A 24,028-nucleotide genomic window follows, 5' to 3' on the forward strand; every position below is an offset into this window, starting at 1 on the left:
ATTAAGTCGTTTTAAATCCCATTTACTCAGAGATTTACGGAATCAAATCAAATTAAAAAAAATCTCCCAACTTGAAGAACACGCAGAAAAATATTTTAACTCTTTGACATGGTAACTGAATTTTCCAAAACTAATCTTAAAATATAGAGAAATTTGATTTTAAAGAAAAGATCCCCCAACTTTCTCCCCAAGTTTTTTCCTAAAACCTAACACCTCGCTTTGAATCCGATCAATATTATAAATAGGCAGCACCGGTTTCCTATTATTAAATATTTATGTTATTATAATTTAAAATTTATGCATTAATTAAAAATATGTAGAATAAAAAATGTAATGTCTATTACATTTTTCATATAATATTTATTTAATAAGTTAAAATTATAAATAAATAACCTTACCAAATATATCATCACAATATGATTAAATTTATTGAGTAGGAGTTTACCATTTTAAAATCTTTTAACTAATTAATTATTACACAAACATTTTTATTTTAATAATAATTAAAAAACTAAAGAAGACAATATTATAAAAATTGACTATAAACAAATAAAAAATCTATTAAAATATAGATTAGACAAATATTTATTAATTTAAATGAAATTTTAAAAAGAATCGATCCCGCGCTTTCAAAGCGCGGGTCAAAATCTAGTTCACCAATTAAAGTATGAAAAAGACACTACACCTACAATGCAGTAGACTTTATTGTAGGTCTACTATGCCCTAAATTAAAAATCTCAAATCTTAAATGTTTGTTTGATAATCAAAAAAATCTTAATTATTGTATCAAATATCAAAATATACAAAATATAAACTACTCAACATTAATATGCAATTTAATTCAAAAAACCAAAAATGTCTCAATCTAAAATCTAACCCTTAGAGACATAACATGTTAGAACCTCTTTTGTTGGTAAACCATAAAAATTGTCTAACGCATGGTTACCAAATCAATATATATATTTTATATTGTTCAATAATATAAAATCATAATTTATATATGTCATCTTAATCCTTATATTGATACATTTTTATAATTAAATTATTAGATCATATTTTTACATTTTTATAATTAAATTATTAGATCATATTACGACGTAGACTACAAAATAAGTCTAATTATAGTATATTTTTTAGAAATACTACTTATGTGTAGACTTCTTTCTATTACTTGTAAATTTCAGAATGACAAAATCATAAAAAATGTATTTATGGTTTTTTGTTTAGTCATAAAGGTTAACTAGTAATTTTACCATCTATTTAGGTTGGTTTGTATTTGATAGAATATGTATACACCTTTATGTTTAAAATGAATATATAGGGTTTTCGGCAAATTCCCCTTAAAACTAATAAAAATATAGTAAATACAGTAAGTTTTTTAAAATTAATCATTATTAGTAATAAAGATACATGAAAAATATAAAGAATGTATTTATAAAAATATTTTTTTCTAAAACATCAATCTTTGTAAAACGGAGGGAGTGTTAATTTATTCAGGGTAGTGAGTGAAACACAAGGAGTCAAGTGTTTTGGTTATCATTTTTTTCTGCTTTCTTTTCAGCAAAATTAAATCATGCACCTGATAAAATATGTATATATGCTGTAACTCGAGCCATATTTGATATTCTCGCTGGATCGATCTGTAGGCAGTTATGTGGAAGAAAAGCTGACCAAATATATTAAACAAAAGTGTAGATACCAATAACAGAAACTGGATCATTTAAAAAAGTCTTACGAGATGTATATTGTTTATTGGTGGGATGTTACTTTCGCTAGCTTTGGCGATATATTAAACTAGTATAAAATAATGAGAAGAAAAAACAATAAGAAATTGTATCTTACATATGTAACAAAATCTATATATTGAATACAATAGTATTAAATAACTCTATCCCATGGGTCTTTAATGTGTTTCTTAGAATTGCAGAAAACCATTAACATCAAACGAATAATCAGGACCTATTTCAGAACTATTCATGAAGTTATTATTGCAATAACTCTCTTTTTCATCCTCGGTGCTGCAAGTACTACTATTGATGTAAGTTGTGGCGCTTGAGTCTAATGGAGTCGGGCTCGAAGAGGGTGTGGCCAAGACCGAAGCAAAGTCAGAGTAAAAAGGTTCTAATGCGAAGTTAGATGTCGAATAATCATAGTCCTGGTTCAATGGGAGCGAATGCACTGAATCTGGAAACGTCGTCGTTGGCATGGGGTCTTGAAACTCTGCGAATTGATCCATGCTAGGGAAGCAAGATTGTAATTCTTGATTACCAATAATATTGTAGCCGTTTTGATATTGGTTTACTTCGGGTTGGTTAACCTCGTGTGTATTGGTGGGGTTGTTCTGATTCTTGTATTGTTGTTGAGAATTTGAAAAGAGAGACGTTGCGAGCTTGAGTATCTCCGGGTTGACTAATGGCTGATGATGATGATTCCCATCACCCATCATAAGCCTCAACATGTTTTGTTGATGATGATGAGAAGAGTTGTGGACAGATGAGCTGAGAATGGAGGAGATATCCAGAAGATCAAGACGTGGACTATGTGTTACCGGATCGATTCCTAACTTTAGAAGTCTTTTTCTGATGTGAGTGTTCCAATAGTTTTTGATCTCGTTGTCTGTTCTTCCTGGCAATCTAGCCGCAATTGCAGACCACCTAAAATATAGTTTATCAAGAAAGCAAACAAAGTCAGAAAAACATAGAAAATTAATGCACTTGAAAATATGCAAGAAAAGGGAAACATTAAACTCACTTGTTTCCCATGATGCTGTGAAGTTGAATAATGATTTCTTCTTCTTCAAAGGAGAACCTTCCTCGTTTTATATCTGGTCGGAGATAATTAGTCCACCGGAGACGACAACTCTTACCACATCTTTCTAACCCTATAATTAACAAGATTCGAGAAAAAAGGTTAAAATTTTTATCAAACAAAAATGAATAAAAGTATTAAGTAAAATGCAATAACGAAGATATATATAAGAACCAGCATTCTTGGGAAGAGTTCTCCAGTTTCCATAACCATGTTTATTGATATAATCAATGAGCTTTTGATCTTCCGCTGGAGTCCATGGACCTTTCTTGAGCCCAATTTTCTTATCCAAACATGGTGATCTTCCCATCGTTTTGAAGAATAATTAATGATTAATGGAGTCAAATTGTACAAAATTAATGTTGTTGGGTTAATCAAGAAACTGAGAATTGAGAGTATAGAGAAAGAGAGACAGAGACGTAGGGACCTAAAAGAGGAGTACGAAGTATATATAGGAAAAACGATGAGACTCTTTATCATAAGAAAAAGGTGAAGTCAAAATGATTCGGTGCCGTCCTCTGTTCATCGATTGGGCTACGTGTCCTTTGCAGTCTCAAGCATATTTATTTTGAAGAAGATTATTTGGCTTTATATATTATATATATTAAAAATTGAAAAGGGAAAGTTTTTTATACATCTTGAACTAATTTCTACAACTTCTACAGTGATTTATGAAAATGTCTAAAACTCAACAAAGATGACTACTACATTTCTAATGCAGCAATTTCAGTTTGCGTAATCAACAAAAAATTCTCCGTTTGTTTTTACTAAACTATGTTTTAGGATTGTACATACAGATTAAGAAACATTTATTTTTTATATATTTTATACACTAAAACAACAATATTTACTAAGTTAAACACAATTGAACCAAATTAAAAATAGAATGTAGCACAAATACTCATATAACATAAAAACTAATAAATTTTACATTAAAATTGAAAACATCATCTAATTGGAAACAAAAAAAATCAATAAAAGGTCATGTATTAAAATAAAAGAAGTATATAAATAATATTAGTACATTCTTATTGATTTTAATAAGGGAGATGTCATCTTCTCCATATTATATGAAGAATTAATCCAACTAATACCCGAGTTTCGAGTGGATATGTTCCAAATTAGGCTTTCATCATTTATAAGAGTCTAGGTAATTATACTTTTATACTATATATTGTGTTTTAGTCTTCTTCATAAAGACTAGACAATCGTACGTACGATATGAAACACGTGATTTTGGGGAGATACGTAGTGAAATGTTGTATAAATTAATGGAATTGAAGTTTTAATACTGTGTGATGATAGTTAACTAATCAATTGATTAGTGTATGATAAATCAAAATGCAATCACAATCCAAGTGGACAAGGACGTCGTCGAGGAGCATCGCTCTCCATAGTTTTTAGGTGTTTTCACATTAGCTGTCGCAAAAATTATGATGCCACGTACTCGTTCTCTCCCCTTACAGTTTCAACCTTTTTTTCCCTTCAGGCTTTTTTCCAAAGATTTTTATTTCAAAAACATATCATTAATGTATAATAGTTTTACAGGCCTTTTACTGCCTCTAGCTAAGAGTTATAAGTTTGAACTATAAGGTATGTATTTTAATTTGTATTTATTTTGTTAATCAGGTATTTACTAATTCGAACAGTCTTGCTCAACATATTAAGAGAATTGAACCATGTTGTTAGCTTCATTAGACATGCATATATATTATTTTTTTGGTAACATATATACTATTCATAGTTACTAATTACTATATAGAGGAAGGAGAATGGGGCAGAAAAACTGAAAGGCAATCTGAGTCTGGTAGTACTATTTTTATGATAAATTCATGATAATATTGCTTACCAAATAAGAGTTATATGTTATATATAGTTAATATATCAACACATGTTACACAAAATTTAGCAGTGGAATTATGTTGCTTACCAATTAAGAGTTATATGTTATGTATAGTTAATATATCAACACATGTTACACAAAATTTAGCAGTGGAATTATGTTGAAGTTTAGAAATGAAAATTGTATTTTCTAAGATTTAATTTTTTGAAATGGTTTTGCAATGGAATAAGAAATTACAACAATATTTATGTTGATGACAAAAAAAAGAAAAGAAATTACAACAATTACAATATTTGTCTATGTTCTAGAAGAAGAAAAACATTATTTCATTATCTAATATATTCGAGGTAATAAATATAAATACACACCATATTTAGCTGTTTATTTCTGTCTCTCTATCCATCAAAATCTCTCAAGAAAAAAAAAATGAAGACCAATCTTTTGGACCTATTAGCTTTTTCTACGTGAATTTTGAATACATGATTGTGAATTGTGATGCTTTTCACAACCCAATCAAAATTTTATTTTGAGTTATCTTCTTCTTCATTGAGTGGATAATTAGTTGAGATAAAACATAAACTTCAATTGTATTTTTTTGAAAACTGCCAATTATTAATAAACAAATATTGAAAAACAAATCCTGAGCCGGGACGGAAGCTGTTCGGCTTTGGTTTCAAAAAGCACACGTGCTGGGTCAAAGGTTAGTGTAGTCGTCTTATAGTAAACATGGAGCGAAAAAATGATGACCGGTACATTTTGCATGGCGTGACTTTAGATGATTTTCCTTATTGTACGAACCACTCATTCTGCGACTCGTTTTACCTCCCGAGGTTGTACAATTTTTTTTTCCTACGATTTGATATATATTATATAATAAAAATGAGACAAAATATGATTGATAAATGAAAAATCGGCCAAAAAAACACTGAACTATGCAGAAATTGCAAAAGAAACCTGTACTCGAGCCTGACCAATAAAATCCAGATTTTTTGTTGACTTTTTTAGTTTATGCACAAACTTATGATTGACTTACCAGATTAACACACCGTTAACCGACAGTTAAAACATTGTTAACTCACCATTAATTACTGTCGTTTAGTGAAACTACGTCGTTTCATCCAATTGTTTTGGTAAAGACAAAATCTCAAGATGGCGTCGTTTTGCTTAATTAAAACTGTTGTTGGCTGGACTCGAATCCGTGCACTCGTGGTCCTTAGGGGGTTTTGTCACTGAGCTAGTAGACTTTTCGGAAAATTACCACACATGTTTATTTTTATTGATCAAAAGATGTGTTTGATTGAAATCAAACAAAACGAAACCCGTGTTTGAACGTAACCTTAATTTCTCAAATCAATTTGGGGATTTTTCTTGTGATGTGAAGAGATGGTAAAGACGAAGTTCACAAGGAATGGAAGGGAGGTAATGATTTTCGGAGCGATGAGGAATTTCGATTACGGGAGTGACGAAGCGGTTCAAGAGTCGAAGAAGGGTTGAGAACGCGATGCTTCTGTGAGTTTGTCATCGCCGGAGAGATCGAGGATCCGTAAAAGCGTTGAAGGGATATCGATGTTGGCATCTATAGAGGCGTCTAAGGCGTCGAAGATAAGGCGGGGAACTTCATATGGGTCGCCTGCGTCATCTCCGGAGAAGACCACAAGGCGGGGAACTTCATATGGGTCGCCATCTCCGGAGAAGGCCACAAGGCGTGGTTCAACTCTATCTCCTATAGTTGCGAAGAAGCAGAAGGTAAATGTGGCTCCTTCTGGTGATGTCAGAGAAGAATGGTCAGAGACTGAGATGTTGGCATCAACAGTTGCGAAGAAGACAAGGCGGGGAACTTCATATGGTGGGTCGCCTATGTCTCCTAGACAATCGAAGAAGCAGAAGGTAAACTCGGAGAAGAGTCTATGTGATGATGGTGATGACAGAGAAGAATTTCTCCAGATTGAGAAATTTGGGGATATAGGTGATGATGGTAGGGAAGATGAGAACGGTATTGCTGGTATTGAGGAAGTTGGTTGTACAGATTTGAGTCTTTATTTTGGCGATAAAGCAAAAAATGATGACTGTGAGGTTGATGAAGACGAAGGGGATGATGATGCATGGGATGATGATAAAATCCCTGATTCTATGTCATCAGATGATGAGAATGAAGAGGAGATGATACATGCGCAAGCTTACAGAGAAGACACTGATCCAGAGGAGCTCCTTCAGCTAGGTAAGACATTTTCAGATGTTGAGGACTTCAAACATGCTTGTCTCAGGTATACACTGAAAACCAGATACAACATCAAGTACTACAGATCCAGTAGCTTGAAGATGGGTGCAAAATGTGCCGCTGGGATGAGAGATGATGAGGCTCCATGTCCCTGGATGGTCTACTGTTCGTATGATAGGAGGAAACAGAAGTTGATGGTAAAGACATACGTCAATGACCATAAGTGTGAGAGGACAGGATATTCCAAGATACTTAAGAGGTCAGCAATTGCAAGTCTATTTGCTGAGAGGTTAAGGCTTAATCCTAAGCTCACGGTAAAGGAGATACAGGCTGAGATCTTGAGGGAGTATAAGATGGAAGTTTTAGAAAACTCATGCATTAAGGCCAAGACGAAGGTGATGAAAGAAAGGAGGAAGACCCATGAGGAGCATTTTGATAAAATCTGGGATTACCAAGCAGAGATATTGAGGAGCAATCCTGGATCAACCATGAAAATTGAGACCATACCAGGAGCCATTGTTGGAAGCAAGCAGAGGTTCTACAGGCTCTACATGTGTTTCCAAGCACAAAAGGAAGCATGAAAGAAGACTTATAGGCCTGTTATTGGCTTAGATGGAGCCTTTTTGAAATGGGACATTAAGGGACAGTTGTTGGCTGCGGTTGGAAGAGATGGAGACAATAGGATTGTTCCTATTGCTTGGGTTGTAGTGGAGATAGAGAATGATACAAACTGGGATTGGTTTGTGAAGCGTTTGGCCTTGGATTTGAGATTGGAAGATGGGAACGGCTTTGTTATAATGTCTGACAAACAAAAGGTAAACACCTTTCTTTCATGATACTCAATGAATGTTTGATTCTTGTTTCTGATTTTTTTTTCTCATCTTGTAGGGATTAGTGAAGGCAGTTCATACCCTCCTTCCAGAAGCTGAGCATAGACAGTGTTGTCGCCATATATACGAAAACTAGAGGAAATGTGAAAAAGATCTAAGGTTACAAAGGTTCTTCTGGTTCATTGCAAGGAGCTACACTCCTGGTATGTTCAACTCCAACATGGACGAGCTTAAGAACTATGATCATGCCCCACATGCATCTCTGATAAAGACAAAGCCAGAGACTTGGTCTAGAGCTTTCTTCAAGATAGGCTCCTACTGCAATGATAATCTGAACAATTTGTGTGAGTCCTTCAACAAGACCATCAGGGAGCCTAGGAAGAAGCCTCTGCTAGACATGTTAGAGGAGATAAGGCGCCAATGTATGACTAGGAACTACAATAGGTCTAAGATGACTAATGACATGAAAACTAGGTTCACCCAGAAGACACATAAAGAGTTAGACATGGTTGAGAAGAAGTCAAAAGAGTGTAGTCTGCGTTGGGCAATTGGACCAGAGACTGAGGTGGAGGATAAAAACCAGTCATATGTAGTGAATTTGGAGATTGAGACTTGTGCATGTCGAAGCTTGCAAATGAATGGTATTCTTTGCATCCATGCTACTAAGGTCATCCTTGGTGTGGAAAGAAAACTTTCTGAATTTGTTGCTCCTTACTTCACAACCTCTAAGTGGCGTGAAACCTACAGTTTTGGGATCAGACCTGTAAATGGGATAATCGAGTGGCCTCGGACCAATAGATTAGGTGTGATTCCACCACCTAATCGAAATGGCAAGCCTGGTAGGCTTAAAAACCATGATCGAAAGAAGGGAACCAATGAGACAGTGTCTACAACCAAGCTGAGCCGTGCGAACAGGGTAATGACATGCTCTAATTGCAAAGAAGAAAGGCACTACAGGAATACATGTCGGAAGGCTTTTGTTCAGAGTCCACCTAAGAAACCAAGAGGCAGACCAAGGAAATATCAGGTTAGGGCCTTGGTTAGGGTCTTAGTTTTTTAGCTATCGGTAATGTGTCTGACAATTCATTTATATGTTACAGGGACTACATTTTGGCGAGTCAGAAGGTCAATCCTCACAAGCTCAATCCTCACAAACTCAAGCATCACCATGGGAAGTTCCTCAATCTTCACAAGGTCAATCCTCACAATCTCCAACCATCACGATGGGAAGTTCCCCAATCCTCACAAGGTCAAGCATCACAGACAACAGCGTGGGAAAGATGGTTCTTTTAGATCAATATTAAATGCTTTTGTTGTGTGTTGTTTATGATAGTGTCTCTGTCTGAATGCTTTTGGAACAAGAACTACCTCTTTTTTTTTCTCTTCCTGCTGTTTTAATTTGAAACTCTCAATGAAGATACTGTTGGTTATTATCTTTGTGTTTTCATCATGTTGTTTATCTTGATGGTCTGTTCATTGGTGTGTTCATTTGTCCTTCTATAAACAATCAAGAAGTAAAACATAAACCTTACTGAAACATAGTCTTAAAACATATCCTTACATGAACCATGAGTCTTATATAAACACAGCCTTACATAAACCTTACTGAAACCATTACCATTACATAAACAGAGTCTCCTAGTAGCTATTCAAAGACAACCCATCTGCTTTGTCAAACATGATCAATACAAGACATATTACAACGCCTAAATAAACCACCAGAAAACCCACTTTCATGATCACATTCAGCTTCTTAAGTTCATTGCTCGCCTTCTTGACATCATCTTTCAACTCTTCCTCCACGGTTTTCATGCGTTCGATCTCCATTTTAATTTTCATAACATCTGATGCAAAGCACTCAACTTTTGGCAATGCATCTTGAACCTCTTCGTAGACAGCTTCATCTACCCATTTATACAAGTGATCCTAGACACAAATCATGAACACAATCTTTATGTTCAAACAATTTCTCACTACCTAGCCATTGAAGCTTTATGTTCAACAATTTCTTAAACACAATCAATTGCAATCAAATTAAACACTTACATTTTGAAACGTTGGGCATCTAAAGAAAGTTCTTCCTGGATTGACCTTCGTTTTTGATGTGTATATCCCAGTTCTTCGACCACAGCCGCATTGCTCCGGGATACCACGAATTCCCATCGTATTCACAGACGAATCCTCAAAACCCGAACTCATCATGCGATACTCGAAGAAGGAAAAGTGAGAATCGAGATTCTTAAGGACGAGATCAAAGAGAATCGAGCTTGAATCGCGAACTGGATTTATGATTTTGGGAATTTAGGGTTTATACCAATCGAAGGAGAAAACGCCGTCGTTTCTTTTTGATTCATTTAACTTGGATTCAAAGAAAATAAAAGAAACTGTGTTCTTAAATCTATTGCAAAGTCCACTAGCTCAGTGGCAAAAACCCTACCATTAAACCCGAGTGCACGAGTTCGAGTCGATGGAAGCCCATCTTTTTAATAAAAAAGCTATATAAAACGCGTCGTTTCATTCATTTGTCTTTAAGTCGGATTCGAAGAGAATAAAATAAACTGTGTTCGTAAATTTATTGCAAAATCCACTAGTTTAGTGGCAAAAACCCTTACCATTAAATCCGAATACACGAGTTCGAGCCGTTAGAAACCCAGTTTTTTAATAACAAGGCTATATAAACGACGTTGTTTGTCTTTAATCAGACAAAGAGATGAAACGACGTCGTATACTTTAACATCCAAAATTAATGTCCGCTTAATTATCTGTTAACTCGGTTAACGGTGTGTTAATCTGGTCAGTCAATCGTAAATTTCTTAATAAACAAAAAAAGTCAACAAAAGTTCAGGATTTTATTAGCTAGCTCATATGTCCAGGTTTTTTTGGTAATTTTCGTAAATTTCAGTGTTTTTTTTGGTCGAATTCTCATCGATAAATTGGAGAGTATGTATAAAAAAAGTTGTAAGTAAATTTTTGTTTTACCAAGAAAACATACAGAATACAATATTAAACAAAAAGATAACTCATTTCCGTAGCTAGACATAAAGATTATAGAGTATATACATATATATAGTTTTTGTTAACATATACGAATTTAATTCAGGACTGACAACGATAATAGTAATACAAGTAACTAGGCTATATCCTAACTGGATAAGTAATTAAACTATCATGAAGTGTTATATTAAAACTAAGTATTGGAAGACTGAATCTAGATAATGAAGAAGATTACTGACCAAATGTCTGGAATTCTCACAATTTCAACTTCGAAAAGCGCAGTCTTAATCTACATCTTAGGATTTTCCTTTTGCATTATAGGTAAATGATTTTAGGTTTTCATGTTTATTTCTTTCTGACAAACAGTTGAATAGTTCATCTAATCTATTAAAAGAAAAGTACAAAATAAAAAATCTAATCTATTAAAAAAAAAGTACAAAATAAAAATATTTTTTTATTTTTGTAAGTTATTTACATTCCAATACCACTGATATATTTAATAAACATATTTTTAAGTTTCCTTTGTCTTTTACGATTAATAAATGTATGTCCTAATTCTGTTTCAAATTTAATCGTAAAAGATATGTAAATAATCAATCGACATATATTTACAAAAGGGAAATTTTGAAAAAAAAGAACAAAGTAACTATAGTCTTGTCCCCCTAGAGTTAAAACCGAAATTATTGTTTCTATAGTATAAACATTAATGAAAACCCACTTTAGTCTTTCCTAATTAACTTTAAAATACAATTAAAATTTAACTAAAACGAAAAAATAATAAAAGTAACATTTTATTAAGAAATAAAACATGTGCAGTGTTCAAAAACGCGTCTGTAGTCATCGGAAACGCGTGAAACGGTGATACACCGTGGCGTTTTGCTCTGATTCGGTTGTTTATGGAAAAATAAAAATAAAATGTCCATTGTTCTGTAGATTTGTTGTTCGAAATCACATGCTAGGTTATAGATCTGCTTAATTTGTGTAACAATCCACAGTATTAACAAGAAAAAACTATGAAATCGCAAAAAAAGAAAAAAGAAAACGGCAGCTAAAAATTGCAGAGTCCTAGGTTGAAGATGGGGTCACTTTTGTCTTTCCTATTTTATTTAATCTAGCACCAAAAAAAAACAGAAAAATGCCACAATGTCCCTTGAACCTGGGTTAAATGAGACTAGTAAAAGGGCGCTAACCAATAGACCAGGAATAATCTCCGGGATACATTGACATATTCACAATATAACCTTATTTATACGTAAATGCCCTAAAACTAATTATGAAAAAGAGAAAAGGCCCCACGTTTTTGTTCAAATCGTTGTGGGCAATTAAGAAGACATAAATTTAGGAAACAACATTCATAAAAGGAAATAAAAAAAAGTTTTAATAGATTTAGTGAAAGTGTATTTTTATTTTATACTCCTCTTTTAATAGATTAAATGTCCTAAGTCTATTTTAAACAGAAAATGTCTAAATCTTAAAATTAACTCCACAAAATATTGCTATCAAATTAAATAAAAAGAATTCAATCTTTTGTATACAATTTATATTCGTGACTAAACATATAGTAGATAAATAATTAAATATTAGAAAACCTAAAATAAACAACGAGATTATTTTCATATATATACTATCACATATAAAAAATAATGCCATTTTTTCAATTAAAATCGTTAATAGAATATTTGAAACACGAATATTTCTCTTATAAAATTATTTTATTGTAGAAAATTAAATGTTCTATTACAAAATCATAATATAAAATGTTAACTAACCAAATATGATATAATCTAAAATATTTAAAATTATGTGGAATATTTTATCGTAAAATATTTTTCAAATTAATGTTTTTTAAAATAATGTGAAATATCTTATATATTAAAAGAGAAGTCACAACCTTGATTCATGTGTAATTTTTTTTAAAAATGGACCTAATGGATATATTCTTAGAAAGTCATGTTACATTTAATCCCTAATCTTATTATTTAAATTTTGGGCCTACAAGAAATTTTTATTGGACTATCAATAATTGGATTTAAACAATAAATGATCCATTGGATTTATAGATAGTATAAATTAAATATATATAATTTAATATTGTAATATTATACTTCCAAATGTTAAATATTTAAATATTTATCGATGTTAACTTTTAAAATTATAAAGATTTTTTTTTTAATAACAAAAATCATATTATCTAACAATAATTAATCTTTACTAACTTAAACCAATGAAAACAAATTTTAAACTATATAGTTTATTTTAAAAATTAAACAAAAACCAAATGTGTAATTATTTACTTGATAATATAAATCTATGAAGCAAAAAGTTTAATTTTTAAAAAACTTTCTAAATTTGTGAAATGTTATAATATTTTTGAATATAACAATAAAACAATATTTTACTAATCTTTATATATATATAGTTACGATTTTAATAATGAAATAATAATCCTAAAATATATATATATATAGAAAAAATACAAATACATGTGAAAGTTTGTAACAATCTATTCAATGAAAAAAATATACTGTAAACTTATTATGCTTTAAAAATTGATAGACACATATATATTGTAGAGAAAAAGACTAGGATAGCACCAAACCAAGTTTTTGTTCCCAAAGTAGCACTCAAAGCTCAAAGTCACAAAAATAGGTTTCATTAAAGAGGTAAATATACATTTATACCCTTTGGGTTAATTAATCTAAACCTTAGGGTTTAGAGTTAAGGGGTGGGGTTTTGGAATTAGGGTTTAAAATTTTATAAAAGTTAAATACTAAAATAAAAAATAAAAATTTTAAAAACAGTTTCAAAAAGTATTTTTAAATTATAAAAAGAAAATTTGAAAAAAAAAATAAAAAAAATTTCGAAAAAAAGTTTAAAAAAAAATTATAAAAATTTCGAAACTGAAAATATATAATCTGAAACTATAAAAAAATTCTTTTTTTCATTTTTTTATTTTTATTTTATTTATTTTTATTTATTTTTGTTTGTTTATTTAATTTTAAATCAAGGGTATTAGAGATATTTTACCCTTTAATGAATGTCATTTTTGTGACTTTCTCCTTCTAGTGCTATTTTTGAGACATAAACTTCAAAAGATGCTAATATTGACAATTGCCCTATATTGTAATATATACCAATTTATAATTGAAAATAAAATATTTATATAAAAATAAATGAAAACAAAAACCATGTGCGGTTGCGCGGATCGAGATCTAGTTTTGTCTTAAAATAGCATCCAATACATAACTATTTATTCCTAAGAACTAAAAATGTTTAAAACACATGCAAATAATCAGTTAAAATCACCAACTGGAACATTATTATGTAAAATAAAAAAAATAATTATAAATATGTATTTTTACGCATATTTACATTATTGATTCTATTAGAAATAAAATATAACAAAAAAAAAATATAAAATTGGCTAATATTTTTTTTTTGAAAACAAAATAAAATATTGTCGATCTTTCTTATCAAATTGTGTGTTTAAAAAGTACATATTAATTAAAAAATTATTTAATATTGATAAGTTTTTTATATATATGTATATATGTATTATATTCAGTTTTATAAAATAAATGTTGGACAATATAAAAGTTAAATAAAATATGTACACGGACGTGTGGGTCAAAAACTAGTTTGTAATTAAAATAACGGTTATTTTTACATTTAACACACAATTTAATTGATACAAAAAAACCCCACTCATTAGTCATAGATCAATTGAATTATTTAGTAACTACAGATCCAGACCAATATAGTATACTTAATGAATGGATCTGGAGGATATGATTTTGTGCCTAATTTCAGGAGAACAATTCTTTCGAATATTCCAAGTTTCCACCAGACAAAAGCATCCAAGCAATAGAAACACATACATACACAAGATAGTTAATTTAACGACAAAATGTTCTAATAATCAGGATTAACGATATGTATTTCGATTAATTTATTAGCACTGAGAGGAATAATCATCGAATCACTGTCGAATTCACGTTATTATACTATAATTAACAACTATATTTAATTATAATTAGTATTATTATGTTATACATATCGTTCCTTACCATATTCAAGAACCTGTCGGGTCTAACGACAAATGAGAACTTCACAAGAGGAAATTACGTGAATGAACAGCGCATATTAATTTATGAAAAAGGAGGATAAAGTTATATTACTTTACTATAATTAAAGGAATAACCAAATATAATAGATTAGATAATAGCTAGTGATCCTATATTAGTTTAGGGTAGTAACCTGTCAAGGAGACTTTGCTTGCCCATGAACTTGCCACAAAGAGTAGCCTACGTGTTACTTGATACTTCATATAGTTGACTAAATCTGTTGATAATGTTTTAAGCCTTAGAAAAAATAATTACAGACATATGTGTGCCGTGAATATTTGACCTATAAATCAGTATTGTAATGTTTGATTAATTATATAATAAAAATATATCGATGAGAAACTCACTACGGATAAAAACACTGACGACGTCGAGGAAATCCAGATTAGATAGTAAACATCAGCGATTTCATTGTTTTTAATAACTCTTATAAATACTCGCTGCCTGTATTTAGGCCACATGGACAAAAGAGTTAGGCAATAATAGAGCATGCAGCCACATAAATGCGATCTTTACCTAATTTTCTTCATATAAAATATGATTGATTTGTGTATATGTTATAAAATAAAATCGTCACGTAGAGATTACTGTCCCATTTTTCCATATCTTTGTTACGTAACAAACGAAGCCCTTTGAATCCTAAATAGTTGAAAGGTGAAGGCAAATGCATGCCAATAAGCCACACATTCATATTGCCATACACATTATATATTTATATATCGATTATTATACATAAAATTCACCTATATAGCTATAATATGCGACATAATATTGGAATGGTAGTTGATGGGCCAGTGCCACTTCATGTACATGTACGTAAGAATCTATCCACGTTATATTAAGTATTAGTATCGTATTATAATATACATTTGATTAATAAACTTTTAGAGGTTCTAACAGAGTTGATGCTGAGAATTAAAATAGCCATTACAGAATTTAGTGGAAAGACAAAGACATTCGTTCTCTCGAGAAATGACTAGAAAAAAATCAAAGATTTTAACTGTTTCACAATTGTTTTATCTGTACTTTACTCTCTCTATATGGAAATTCCTAAATTAAGATCAACTTAAGTTTATAATAACTTAGAAAAAAGTATAACAAGGAAAGATATGGCCAATTTCAAAAAGATGAAAATGAAAGCTAAGAAAGATATGTAAATATATGTTTTGATGGGGAGAAAAACTAGGATATCCCACTTCCATTTGTCCATATTTAGATAACAATTTTTATTTATGGATAAACATTTGACCACGTTCATTAAAGACCACACCCATGAAGAACCATGTTAATATGGATTACTTACGGGGTCTATTACAGGCCATATAATTTTTTTTACTATAATACAAATATGTATAGGGATCATTTAAGTATTCAAAACTAAATATATGAAACTTGTTTTTGTAGTTTTAGTGGGAAAACAAGATTTTATGATTTTAGCAGAAAATATGTTTTGCGGTTTTAACCAAAAGTTTGTTTGACGGGAAATCTCGATTTTGCGATATTAGTAGAAAAGCTCTATTTTACGATTTTGGTGGAAAATTTTGGTTTAGCAATAAAATTTTATTTGTCGAGAAAATTCGTTTTTTTAGAAAATTTTGATTTTGTGATTTTGGCAAAAATATTTTTGATTTTGCGGTTTTAACAAAAATATAATATTATGATTTTTTGTGAAAAAATGTTTTACGGGGGTCTAGGCGAAAAATTGTTTTGCGGTTTTGGTTTCTTAAAACTCTTATTTTCTCAAATTTGATTTAATTCAAGACTCTGTTTGTTTTAAATTATTGGACGGACCATTTTTATATTATTCAAACCGCTGAAGTCTACAGTATGAATGGTCCTGTGACTTTTGTTCAATTATAGCACGCGGTCTAAATGGATGTGACTAAATTAGGTCTATTTATATCCGGACATGATTGAACGGCTCCTGGTAGCCATCCATTTGACTGCTATACTAAAAAAAAAAAAAGAGTTGTTTCATTTCATATCAATTTTTTCGTGACTTTAGTCTATTTGTGGACAATTTAATTCACTTTTAATCACAGAGCATATGTTGTTCGAATAAAATCTCTTAAATCCACAACTTAATTAAAATTTTGCGATCCGTGAAATTCAAGTTCAACACCAAGGTTTATTTCCTCCAGTAATATATTCAAACTTTGGAAAAATTTATCCCGAGTCTTTCCCAAACTATATAACAATATAACTAATTATAAATGCAGGTATGATGAACTTTCAAATTTACTAAAAGAAGGATATGGTCAATTTCTCACATAAAGGCAAACAAAGAGACTATGGAGACATGAAGTTATAATCACATTTTAGTGTGTAAAAAATCATATAAACTCTTTAGTGTAGAGTGAGTAGTCATATAAATCAAATTGTTGGGGAAGCAGAAGAGATCATCTCAAGAAGCTGATGATGTAAACTTCCGTTGCTAACCACAACACCACCGGCCGGAAAAATGATCCTCCTTTCAGATTGATCTTCCTCCAGATTTATATCAACTCCTTCCCAATCTGTTACCTGAGAGACAAAGAGACACTATTATGTCTCAAGAACTTAAAGACAAACGATGCTTTGTTTTTTACTTTGTCAAGAATCATTCAGTAACCTTTCCTCCGGCTTCATGAACGCATATGATCCCAACAGCATGATCCCAAGACTACATGTTTTAAGAGTGAAACAAATAAGAAGAACCAATTGATTTAACTGTGCCTGTGCGTGGATATGTATGAGTACCTTTATCGTTCGCTCAGTTCTTGCTCGGAGAAGAAACACCGATGCTCTACCAGAAGCTATCATCAAGTACTTGCACAAACTGTACAAAGAGACAAGAAAAAAACTGATCTAAGTACCTTATATGCAAGTGCTAAGTTTGTCAAATATTTGTTGACGAACAGTTTCTGAAGAACACTTTGAAAACATTCAAAAACCGGTTAGCTAAAGGATACACTCATTAAAAATGTTTTGTTAATTCGAATAAATTTAACATTCATTCAAAAAAAAAGAAAAAAAAAAGAGAGATAGTGAGTGGATGGATGGATACCTTCCACAACATGTGGGCAAAAGCCGAATCTCATTACCATGCAAGTCACCTGAATCTATTTTTGTGTCGAACAGACCAGAGAGTGGAAGTGATTCCCAGGGTTGGCTATCTTGAATACAAAACCGAGCCTTGTTCACTAAACCACATGCATCAACAAAACGCCTTGTCCAATCACCTGATACTTGCAAATTTTTGGTCCACGTTCCACAGCCACTATGAGAGAGCATTAAAGTACCGGTGGTTCCATCTGAAGAGTCACCAGGCCAGTTTGGACAGCCCATGACCCCTAGCACAATTTCATTATCTACAACAAGGGCCAATCCTACCTAAGATTTGTTGTATACAGAATATCAGAAACACGTAAATATATTGATTGAATCTTTGTTCATGGCTCAGAACTTTTAGTAGTGTTTTTTTTAATATATCAGTAACTCTTAAAAGAACCATTTTTGAAACAGTGAAAAGGAAATGAGAATCGCAGGCTAAAGAGACATACCACATATAAAGCATCGTCTCCTTTAAGGAACCCTCTAGTGCCATCTATTGGATCCAAAACCTGCACAACATTCATAGTATTAATTACTGAGCTGACTGCATCATTTTCCATATTAGTTTGCAATACATCAAACCTAGAGTATCACTCTTCTCTCATTCCAAAATTTGCAAGCTTTAAGATGATAATCTATATAGATAACGGTTAGAAATGTAACATTACCCAATAAGTAGCAGGTTTGTTGCAAAAAGTATAAGCATCTTTGCCACCTCTGTCAATAGCTTCTAGTACATCAGCATCAGACAAGCGATCATCTCCAACGCTTGCTTTAGCGATGACTTCACTAACAACAGAGCTCACAAGATTGTTCTCACGCAAGAAAAGAGAGTCTTCTTCAGCGACCAAAGGTATTGAAGGAAACAGTTTCGATAGCTCTGCAAATCCAGACACAAAAAAAAAAAAAAAAAAAGTGTCGGAATCTCGACAACATCACCCTTTAGTTCTGTAATAAAGAAAAGGCTGTTCTTTTTCATTGTTCTTACCTAAGCTGACTAGAGCTTGCACTCCGAAGTCTGCAATTGTAACTGGTGTCTGGTCATTCTTCTCGAGAATCTTGTCTTTGGAAGAGAAAAGCGATCTCTTTACATCGACACAGAGGCGACAAGCTCTGTCAACAGCATCAATAGCGGCTTCGAGCTCTCTGTGATACTTAGCTTGATGCTTCGGAAACGGGAGATTAGCCCTGTGAGACACACTCAAAGACGAAAACGATTCGTGTTGGGAGAAGTAGAAGCAGATGGAGGAATCCGATTTGAAGATACCTTACTGTGAAGTGTCTGCTGCGGGGAGGATTGAATACCGGTGAGAATCTAACGGCGGAGAAACGAGCTCCGGTGTCGAGAATGTGCATCGCGGCTGATGCTAAACCGGTAAAACTAAACCGGTTTTGATTTGATAAAATGAGGGGTTCCTAGGTTCGTTATCGAGTGGTGATTTTATTTTTAGTGATGTGGATAAAAGATAAATGGGCTCTACTTGTTATTTTTTGTTGGGTTCAGATTAATTAATAAATAGACTTCTAATTAAAAATCAAACGTGGGCCTAAAATGAATGATGGAAACCAAGCAAGCCAACTTATGAGGTATTTGAAGCCCAATAACTTAAATCCCACACATAAAATAACTAGAGAGCCCACATAGGGATAGTACACTTAAAAAGGAACTAAACAGAACCAAACTGGTGGTGTTAAAATCAAACCAATTGTTAAGACCAGACCTAAATCTTACTGACCCTTTCTTCTTTCTTTACCAGCGAAGAAGTCAAATATGATCTTAAAATCTTTAAGATTAGGGTTCCACGCAAGAGTAGAGGAGTACTCAAACACATCTTAAACTTCAATTTTCATGTTCTATTTTAACTTTAAAATTAAGTAAATAGTAAAATTATTCTAAAGAAAAAATATAATAGAATTATAATAAAGCTCAACTATATTTAAAATCACCCAATTTTAAAAAGGAAAATAAATACTGCATAGTAATTTTTGTAAGGCAGTTACATTAGGTTTAACTATTTAAAACAACTAAGTGGCAGACAAGCTTGCCACTTTAGCACACATCCAAAGTTCTTTAACACTATAAAACAACTATTTGTCAATGTATCCACCACCAATTTGCTATTTCAATCATGCACAAACCGGTTAATTAAATATGGCGGAAGTCAGACGTTTTTTTCTAAGGAAAAAAAATCGAATTTTGTAAAATACTATCAAATTGTTGAGTAACTACATACATTAAAAGTGCACTATGAAAGCAATCATAGTTATATAATATCGTATTATCAATTACGTTTTAGACGATTTAGAATATAAATCAATCATTAGTATATGTATAAACTATTAAAGACATGCTTGAAATCAAAACAAAAACAAAAACCTTTGATCAAAGTAATGGTAGTCTACTAGTGATGACTAATTTCGGAACGGTGTAAAACTGTATGTGTTAGGTTTGATTTTTACTTGGTTAGTCTGGATTTAAACTTGGACTAACTAGTTTACCGAGTACTAAACAAACAATCTAGTTACTCTTGACATTACTCTCAAAGAATTTTAAATTCAGATTTGTTAATCTTGTACCAAATTCATTTTAAAATATTAAATATTTTTTTCCGAAACCATCGAGATTAGCAGATAAAGCACATAAAAAAAACTATAGTCAAAGTGTAATAAGTGAAGTAAAACAAAATAAGTTACATCGTACATGGCAATTATGTCTAACGACAAACTAAAACATTCGTATAATTAATATTCATAGTTATCCAGATGAAAGCGACGCGGATAATAAAATATCTTCTAAAATGAAAACCATTTTCAAACAAAGAGAGAAAGAAATAAAATATCTATTCCTCTCATCGATCATATCCTACACCAACAAGTCGCGAACCTTCCTTAACCGCCACGTGCCCGTCACTTATCAAGTAGCAATCCGATGATTCGTCGAGCACCCGGTTTTACCATCTAAGCCGGTTGTTTCTCCCAAATCCTCTAGCTCTCACTCCACTGTACCTTCTCTATATAAAGCAATGGATCTCTCACTCTCCAAAAAGAAGGAAGAAACTCATCTCTTGAGAATCTGAAAAGCCAGAGAAGAACTCAAAAAAACTTGAGGATCAGAAATTTATAATCTCGAAATCTGCGGCAGATGAACAGAGTGATTAATCAGTTGTCGGGAAAGTTAATGAAGGACAAGTGTGTTACCGGAAGTGGCGGCGGTGCAGTAAAAGAATCGGCGTCGCCGCAGAGTCCAGTGGCGACATCTTCGTCAGTGAGGAGGCTGAACGGCGATCTGGAGTCGAGGCGATTTGGAGGGGCGGCTAGCGAGAGACTGAGGCAGGCGGAGGAGTCTCTGAGGACGGTTATGTTTCTTAGCTGTTGGGGAGCTTGCTAGATCTGGTGGTGTAAACCAAAACACGTTCCTCTTTCTGCTTTGATTTTGAGTTTTTATTTTCTTTGTTTATTTTGAAGATGTTCGCTGTGAATATTTTTCATCTTTGTGTAGTTGTTTGAGTTTCTGTAAATCAATGTACAAAAACGAAAAGTTGTGTTGAAGAAAATGGTTTTTTCTCTCACCAAATCACTTTTCTTAAGTTCTAAATTATGATGTGAATATATATGGTATAAAAATACATTATTCGATATCTTTGTTTTTTTTTTAATTTAATTTTGCCTTTTTGAAAACTCCCATTAGGTGTCTGTTTAGCAACAATTTCCAACTCTAGCGTAAGATTCTCGGATAATATCAGATTCTCAAATTCATAATTATCGGATTGTTAAAACCTAATTTTTAAATCCCAAAATTATAAAAAAAATCATAAATACTGAAAATTGGTAGATTTTGTATAGGAACTGGTCTTGTATATGCTGAAAAAATCATAAATGCTGAAAAATGACCCAAAACAAAATCATAAATGCTGAAAAATCATAAAAGCTGAAAATTACTCTCTTGTATGCATTTATGGAAAGAAAAAGCACCGTAAGAAACACAGGAGCGAAATTGTACATGTTTTGGTTGGTAAGTAGTAACTGTAAAAATTTGATCAAAAAAAAAAAGTAGTAATTGTAAAAAAAAAGGTAAGTACTAATCTTGTAACCGCGGTCGCACATAATTGGTAACTTTTAAAAAGAAAATTGTTCCCCAAAATCTCTACTATTCTTATCAAAACAATATGAATCATTCCGTTGCCTTTCATAACGCCGTCAATCGAAAGAGAAATAAGAAGCGAATCCAAGACGCGGTCGTTATAAAACGCAATTTCCATCGCGTTTTGAATCGTCTCTACCTCCGATGTGACACTCGCTTAACGAAACAGTAAACAAACCAAACCCAGACGTGAAACCAACCCAAATCAAAATTCACTTTCCTTGTGTCGCGGTGGTCCGATGGCTTTAACGTCGGAAAAATCCGATTCCGATGGCCGACGTCGAAGCTTATTCAAACTACCCTTTCGAAACTCCAGTGATCATCAAGCTACCTCTTCCTCTTCGTCTTCTCATCTCAGTGACAATTATATACATCAATCTCGCCATTTTCGCTATCACGGACCACGTCCTGTCGTCGAACGATTGGGCCAAACCCATCATCAACCCCCCGCCGCGACGATCCCTTCGATGTCATCAGTCGCGAGATCACTTCTTCCTACTAAACGCCGATTGAAACTCGACCCTTCCTCCAAACTTTACTTCCCTTGTGAGAGTTACTCTATCCAAATTCCGATTTTGCTGATCATTACTTTTTGAGGGTTATTGGAAAGTTGCGATTTTTTTGGATCATAGTGGTGATATTGACTCAACTGAGGATTTTAAAAAACTTTAGCCTTTTCTTTCTTTCTTTCTTTCTTTCTGGGAATGTTGATATTGGATATTGAAGATGATGATGTTAACTTGCAATCTGAAGAAGATGATGATGATGATGTCACCTTGTAATTTGATAGATGATGATGATGATGTTAACTTGTAATTTGAAAATAAAAATATATCTATAGGTAGAAATAGATAGATACTACTATCAATTGTTGAGCTAATGTAGGTGGAATTGTATTTGAAGATTCAGTTTTTTTGTATTAATAATTAGATGGTAGTTTAGTAATTTATGTAATTTTGTGTGTTTTGAAGATGAGCCTGGGAAGCAAGTCAGGAGTGCCATTAAGATTAAGAATACAAGCAAGTCACATGTCTCTGAGGAGCAAGTAATGCGTGTGGTATTCTTGGATCCTGAAAACCCTAACCCTGTGAGTCTCTCTTTCTTTCTTCCTGTTCTTGTCGCCGTCAAGTGTGATATAATTGGGATCATGTTGCATTTCTCTCCGTTCTCTAAAGGTGATGGAGAAACTGAAGAGTCAACTAGCTGAAGCGGATGCTGCAGATGAAGCAAGGAAGAAAGCACCAGAGGTTATTAGTAGTGGTCCGAAGCCAATTGGTGAAGGACTTGTGATTGATGAATGGGTGAGAGCTTTAATCTTCTTCTTCTTCTTCTTTTTTTTTTCTGTTTTTAAGACGGTAAATGTGAGATTATGATGTTTAACGTGTTTCTCTTTCTGCTGAAATTACCAGAAGCAACGCCGAGAGAGGTATCTTGCACAGCAACAAGGAGGACTGGACTTGGCTTGAAACCAGAAGTATCACAAAGACAAAAAAAAGTGTGTGGATATATGTAATGTGTGAAGGGAATGAAGATTGTATTTGTGGTCAAGTTTTATCCCAAAAAAAAAAAACACTTGTTACTTTGATGTCTTAACTAAAGGTTTGTTCTGTAACGCCATGAACGATCTGACAACGTCCCATGAATTAAGACTATCAGCAAGCAAGAGCCCCAAGTTCCATTACAATAGGAGCTCTAGTCCTACAAAATGTTTCTTCAAAAGAGAGCAAAACCCTATAAAACCAAGGCAAAGAAAATCAATTACCCTTCTCTTGGATTGTACATTTGTACGCAACAAGCTATTACTAGATGCCTTCTTTCACTTGGGTGGGGGCTTCAATAGCAAAACGTCTCTCTCTCTCTCTCTTATTCTAATACCTTTATCTGTCTGCGAGTTTTGCCAATATTATTCATATACATGAATTGCAGTGCCGCTTTGGTATGTTTGGTGGAAATGGAGTTTCTTGGCACAAAAAGTTA

At 32.6% G+C, this 24,028-nt stretch overlaps 6 protein-coding genes across 7 annotated transcripts; 3 read left to right on the plus strand and 3 right to left on the minus strand.

Moving 5' to 3' along the window:
* Positions 1-1,787: 1,787 nt before the first annotated feature.
* LOC106364462 (transcription factor MYB74-like) lies at positions 1,788-3,407 on the minus strand. The gene is made up of 3 exons (XM_013804031.3): positions 2,983-3,407; positions 2,752-2,881; positions 1,788-2,654 (listed from the first exon to the last, which is right to left on the minus strand). Exons 1-3 carry the CDS (start codon positions 3,116-3,118, stop codon positions 1,916-1,918), a joined length of 1,005 nt encoding a protein of 334 aa, XP_013659485.2. The 5' UTR covers positions 3,119-3,407; the 3' UTR covers positions 1,788-1,915.
* Positions 3,408-6,217: 2,810 nt separating this feature from the next.
* Positions 6,218-9,003, plus strand: LOC125578092. The gene is made up of 5 exons (XM_048740376.1): positions 6,218-7,424; positions 7,482-7,684; positions 7,758-7,807; positions 7,889-8,726; positions 8,800-9,003. The coding sequence occupies exons 1-5, from the start codon at positions 6,218-6,220 to the stop codon at positions 9,001-9,003; spliced, it is 2,502 nt and encodes an 833-aa protein (XP_048596333.1).
* Positions 9,004-9,321: 318 nt separating this feature from the next.
* Positions 9,322-9,901, minus strand: LOC125578324 (uncharacterized protein At1g43920, Chloroplastic-like). Its single transcript, XM_048740766.1, has 2 exons — positions 9,746-9,901; positions 9,322-9,625 (listed from the first exon to the last, which is right to left on the minus strand). The coding sequence occupies exons 1-2, from the start codon at positions 9,899-9,901 to the stop codon at positions 9,338-9,340; spliced, it is 444 nt and encodes a 147-aa protein (XP_048596723.1). The 3' UTR covers positions 9,322-9,337.
* Positions 9,902-17,039: 7,138 nt separating this feature from the next.
* On the minus strand, positions 17,040-19,353 carry LOC106366862 (putative PAP-specific phosphatase, mitochondrial). Of its 2 annotated transcripts, none has more exons than XM_013806530.3 (8): positions 19,178-19,353; positions 18,899-19,098; positions 18,579-18,790; positions 18,360-18,419; positions 17,864-18,189; positions 17,557-17,635; positions 17,429-17,479; positions 17,040-17,340 (listed from the first exon to the last, which is right to left on the minus strand). In XM_013806530.3, exons 1-8 carry the CDS (start codon positions 19,264-19,266, stop codon positions 17,191-17,193), a joined length of 1,167 nt encoding a protein of 388 aa, XP_013661984.2. In that variant the 5' UTR covers positions 19,267-19,353; the 3' UTR covers positions 17,040-17,190. The 2 variants fall into 2 exon arrangements, with proteins under 2 accessions (XP_013661984.2, XP_013661985.2); XM_013806531.3 differs by having other exon boundaries at positions 17,302-17,340; positions 17,406-17,479.
* Positions 19,354-20,941: 1,588 nt separating this feature from the next.
* BNAA09G19970D lies at positions 20,942-21,484 on the plus strand. Its single transcript, XM_013806533.3, has one exon. The coding sequence runs from the start codon at positions 21,053-21,055 to the stop codon at positions 21,296-21,298; it is 246 nt and encodes an 81-aa protein (XP_013661987.2). The 5' UTR covers positions 20,942-21,052; the 3' UTR covers positions 21,299-21,484.
* Positions 21,485-22,088: 604 nt separating this feature from the next.
* LOC125578325 (vesicle-associated protein 4-3-like) lies at positions 22,089-23,668 on the plus strand. Its single transcript, XM_048740767.1, has 4 exons — positions 22,089-22,597; positions 23,023-23,138; positions 23,227-23,352; positions 23,461-23,668. The coding sequence occupies exons 1-4, from the start codon at positions 22,291-22,293 to the stop codon at positions 23,515-23,517; spliced, it is 606 nt and encodes a 201-aa protein (XP_048596724.1). The 5' UTR covers positions 22,089-22,290; the 3' UTR covers positions 23,518-23,668.
* The last annotated feature ends 360 nt before the right edge of the window (positions 23,669-24,028 follow it).

Source organism: Brassica napus, chromosome A9, assembly GCF_020379485.1.
Source record: "Brassica napus cultivar Da-Ae chromosome A9, Da-Ae, whole genome shotgun sequence".
Lineage (NCBI taxonomy): Eukaryota > Viridiplantae > Streptophyta > Magnoliopsida > Brassicales > Brassicaceae > Brassica > Brassica napus.

What these genes read in the sequence shown, in the direction of transcription:
- BNAA09G19970D (XM_013806533.3), top strand. Translation starts at nt 21,053, where the DNA reads ATGAACAGAGTGATTAATCAGTTGTCGGGAAAGTTAATGAAGGACAAG.
- LOC106364462 (XM_013804031.3), bottom strand. Translation starts at nt 3,118, where the DNA reads ATGGGAAGATCACCATGTTTGGATAAGAAAATTGGGCTCAAGAAAGGT. An exon ending in AACTCTTCCCAAGAATGCTG is followed by an intron (nt 2,882 to 2,982) that starts GTTCTTATATAT and finishes TGTTAATTATAG; the next exon opens with GGTTAGAAAGATGTGGTAAG. An exon ending in CACAGCATCATGGGAAACAA is followed by an intron (nt 2,655 to 2,751) that starts GTGAGTTTAATG and finishes ACTATATTTTAG; the next exon opens with GTGGTCTGCAATTGCGGCTA.
- LOC125578325 (XM_048740767.1), top strand. Translation starts at nt 22,291, where the DNA reads ATGGCTTTAACGTCGGAAAAATCCGATTCCGATGGCCGACGTCGAAGC. An exon ending in CTCCAAACTTTACTTCCCTT is followed by an intron (nt 22,598 to 23,022) that starts GTGAGAGTTACT and finishes TGTGTTTTGAAG; the next exon opens with ATGAGCCTGGGAAGCAAGTC. An exon ending in GACTTGTGATTGATGAATGG is followed by an intron (nt 23,353 to 23,460) that starts GTGAGAGCTTTA and finishes TGAAATTACCAG; the next exon opens with AAGCAACGCCGAGAGAGGTA.
- LOC125578324 (XM_048740766.1), bottom strand. Translation starts at nt 9,901, where the DNA reads ATGATGAGTTCGGGTTTTGAGGATTCGTCTGTGAATACGATGGGAATT. An exon ending in GATGCCCAACGTTTCAAAAT is followed by an intron (nt 9,626 to 9,745) that starts GTAAGTGTTTAA and finishes ATTTGTGTCTAG; the next exon opens with GATCACTTGTATAAATGGGT.
- LOC106366862 (XM_013806530.3), bottom strand. Translation starts at nt 19,266, where the DNA reads ATGCACATTCTCGACACCGGAGCTCGTTTCTCCGCCGTTAGATTCTCA. An exon ending in ACAAACCTGCTACTTATTGG is followed by an intron (nt 18,420 to 18,578) that starts GTAATGTTACAT and finishes AATGTTGTGCAG; the next exon opens with GTTTTGGATCCAATAGATGG. An exon ending in TTGCCCACATGTTGTGGAAG is followed by an intron (nt 17,636 to 17,863) that starts GTATCCATCCAT and finishes CTCTTTGTACAG; the next exon opens with TTTGTGCAAGTACTTGATGA.
- LOC125578092 (XM_048740376.1), top strand. Translation starts at nt 6,218, where the DNA reads ATGTTGGCATCTATAGAGGCGTCTAAGGCGTCGAAGATAAGGCGGGGA. An exon ending in TAATGTCTGACAAACAAAAG is followed by an intron (nt 7,685 to 7,757) that starts GTAAACACCTTT and finishes CTCATCTTGTAG; the next exon opens with GGATTAGTGAAGGCAGTTCA. An exon ending in CCAGAAGCTGAGCATAGACA is followed by an intron (nt 7,808 to 7,888) that starts GTGTTGTCGCCA and finishes GTTCATTGCAAG; the next exon opens with GAGCTACACTCCTGGTATGT.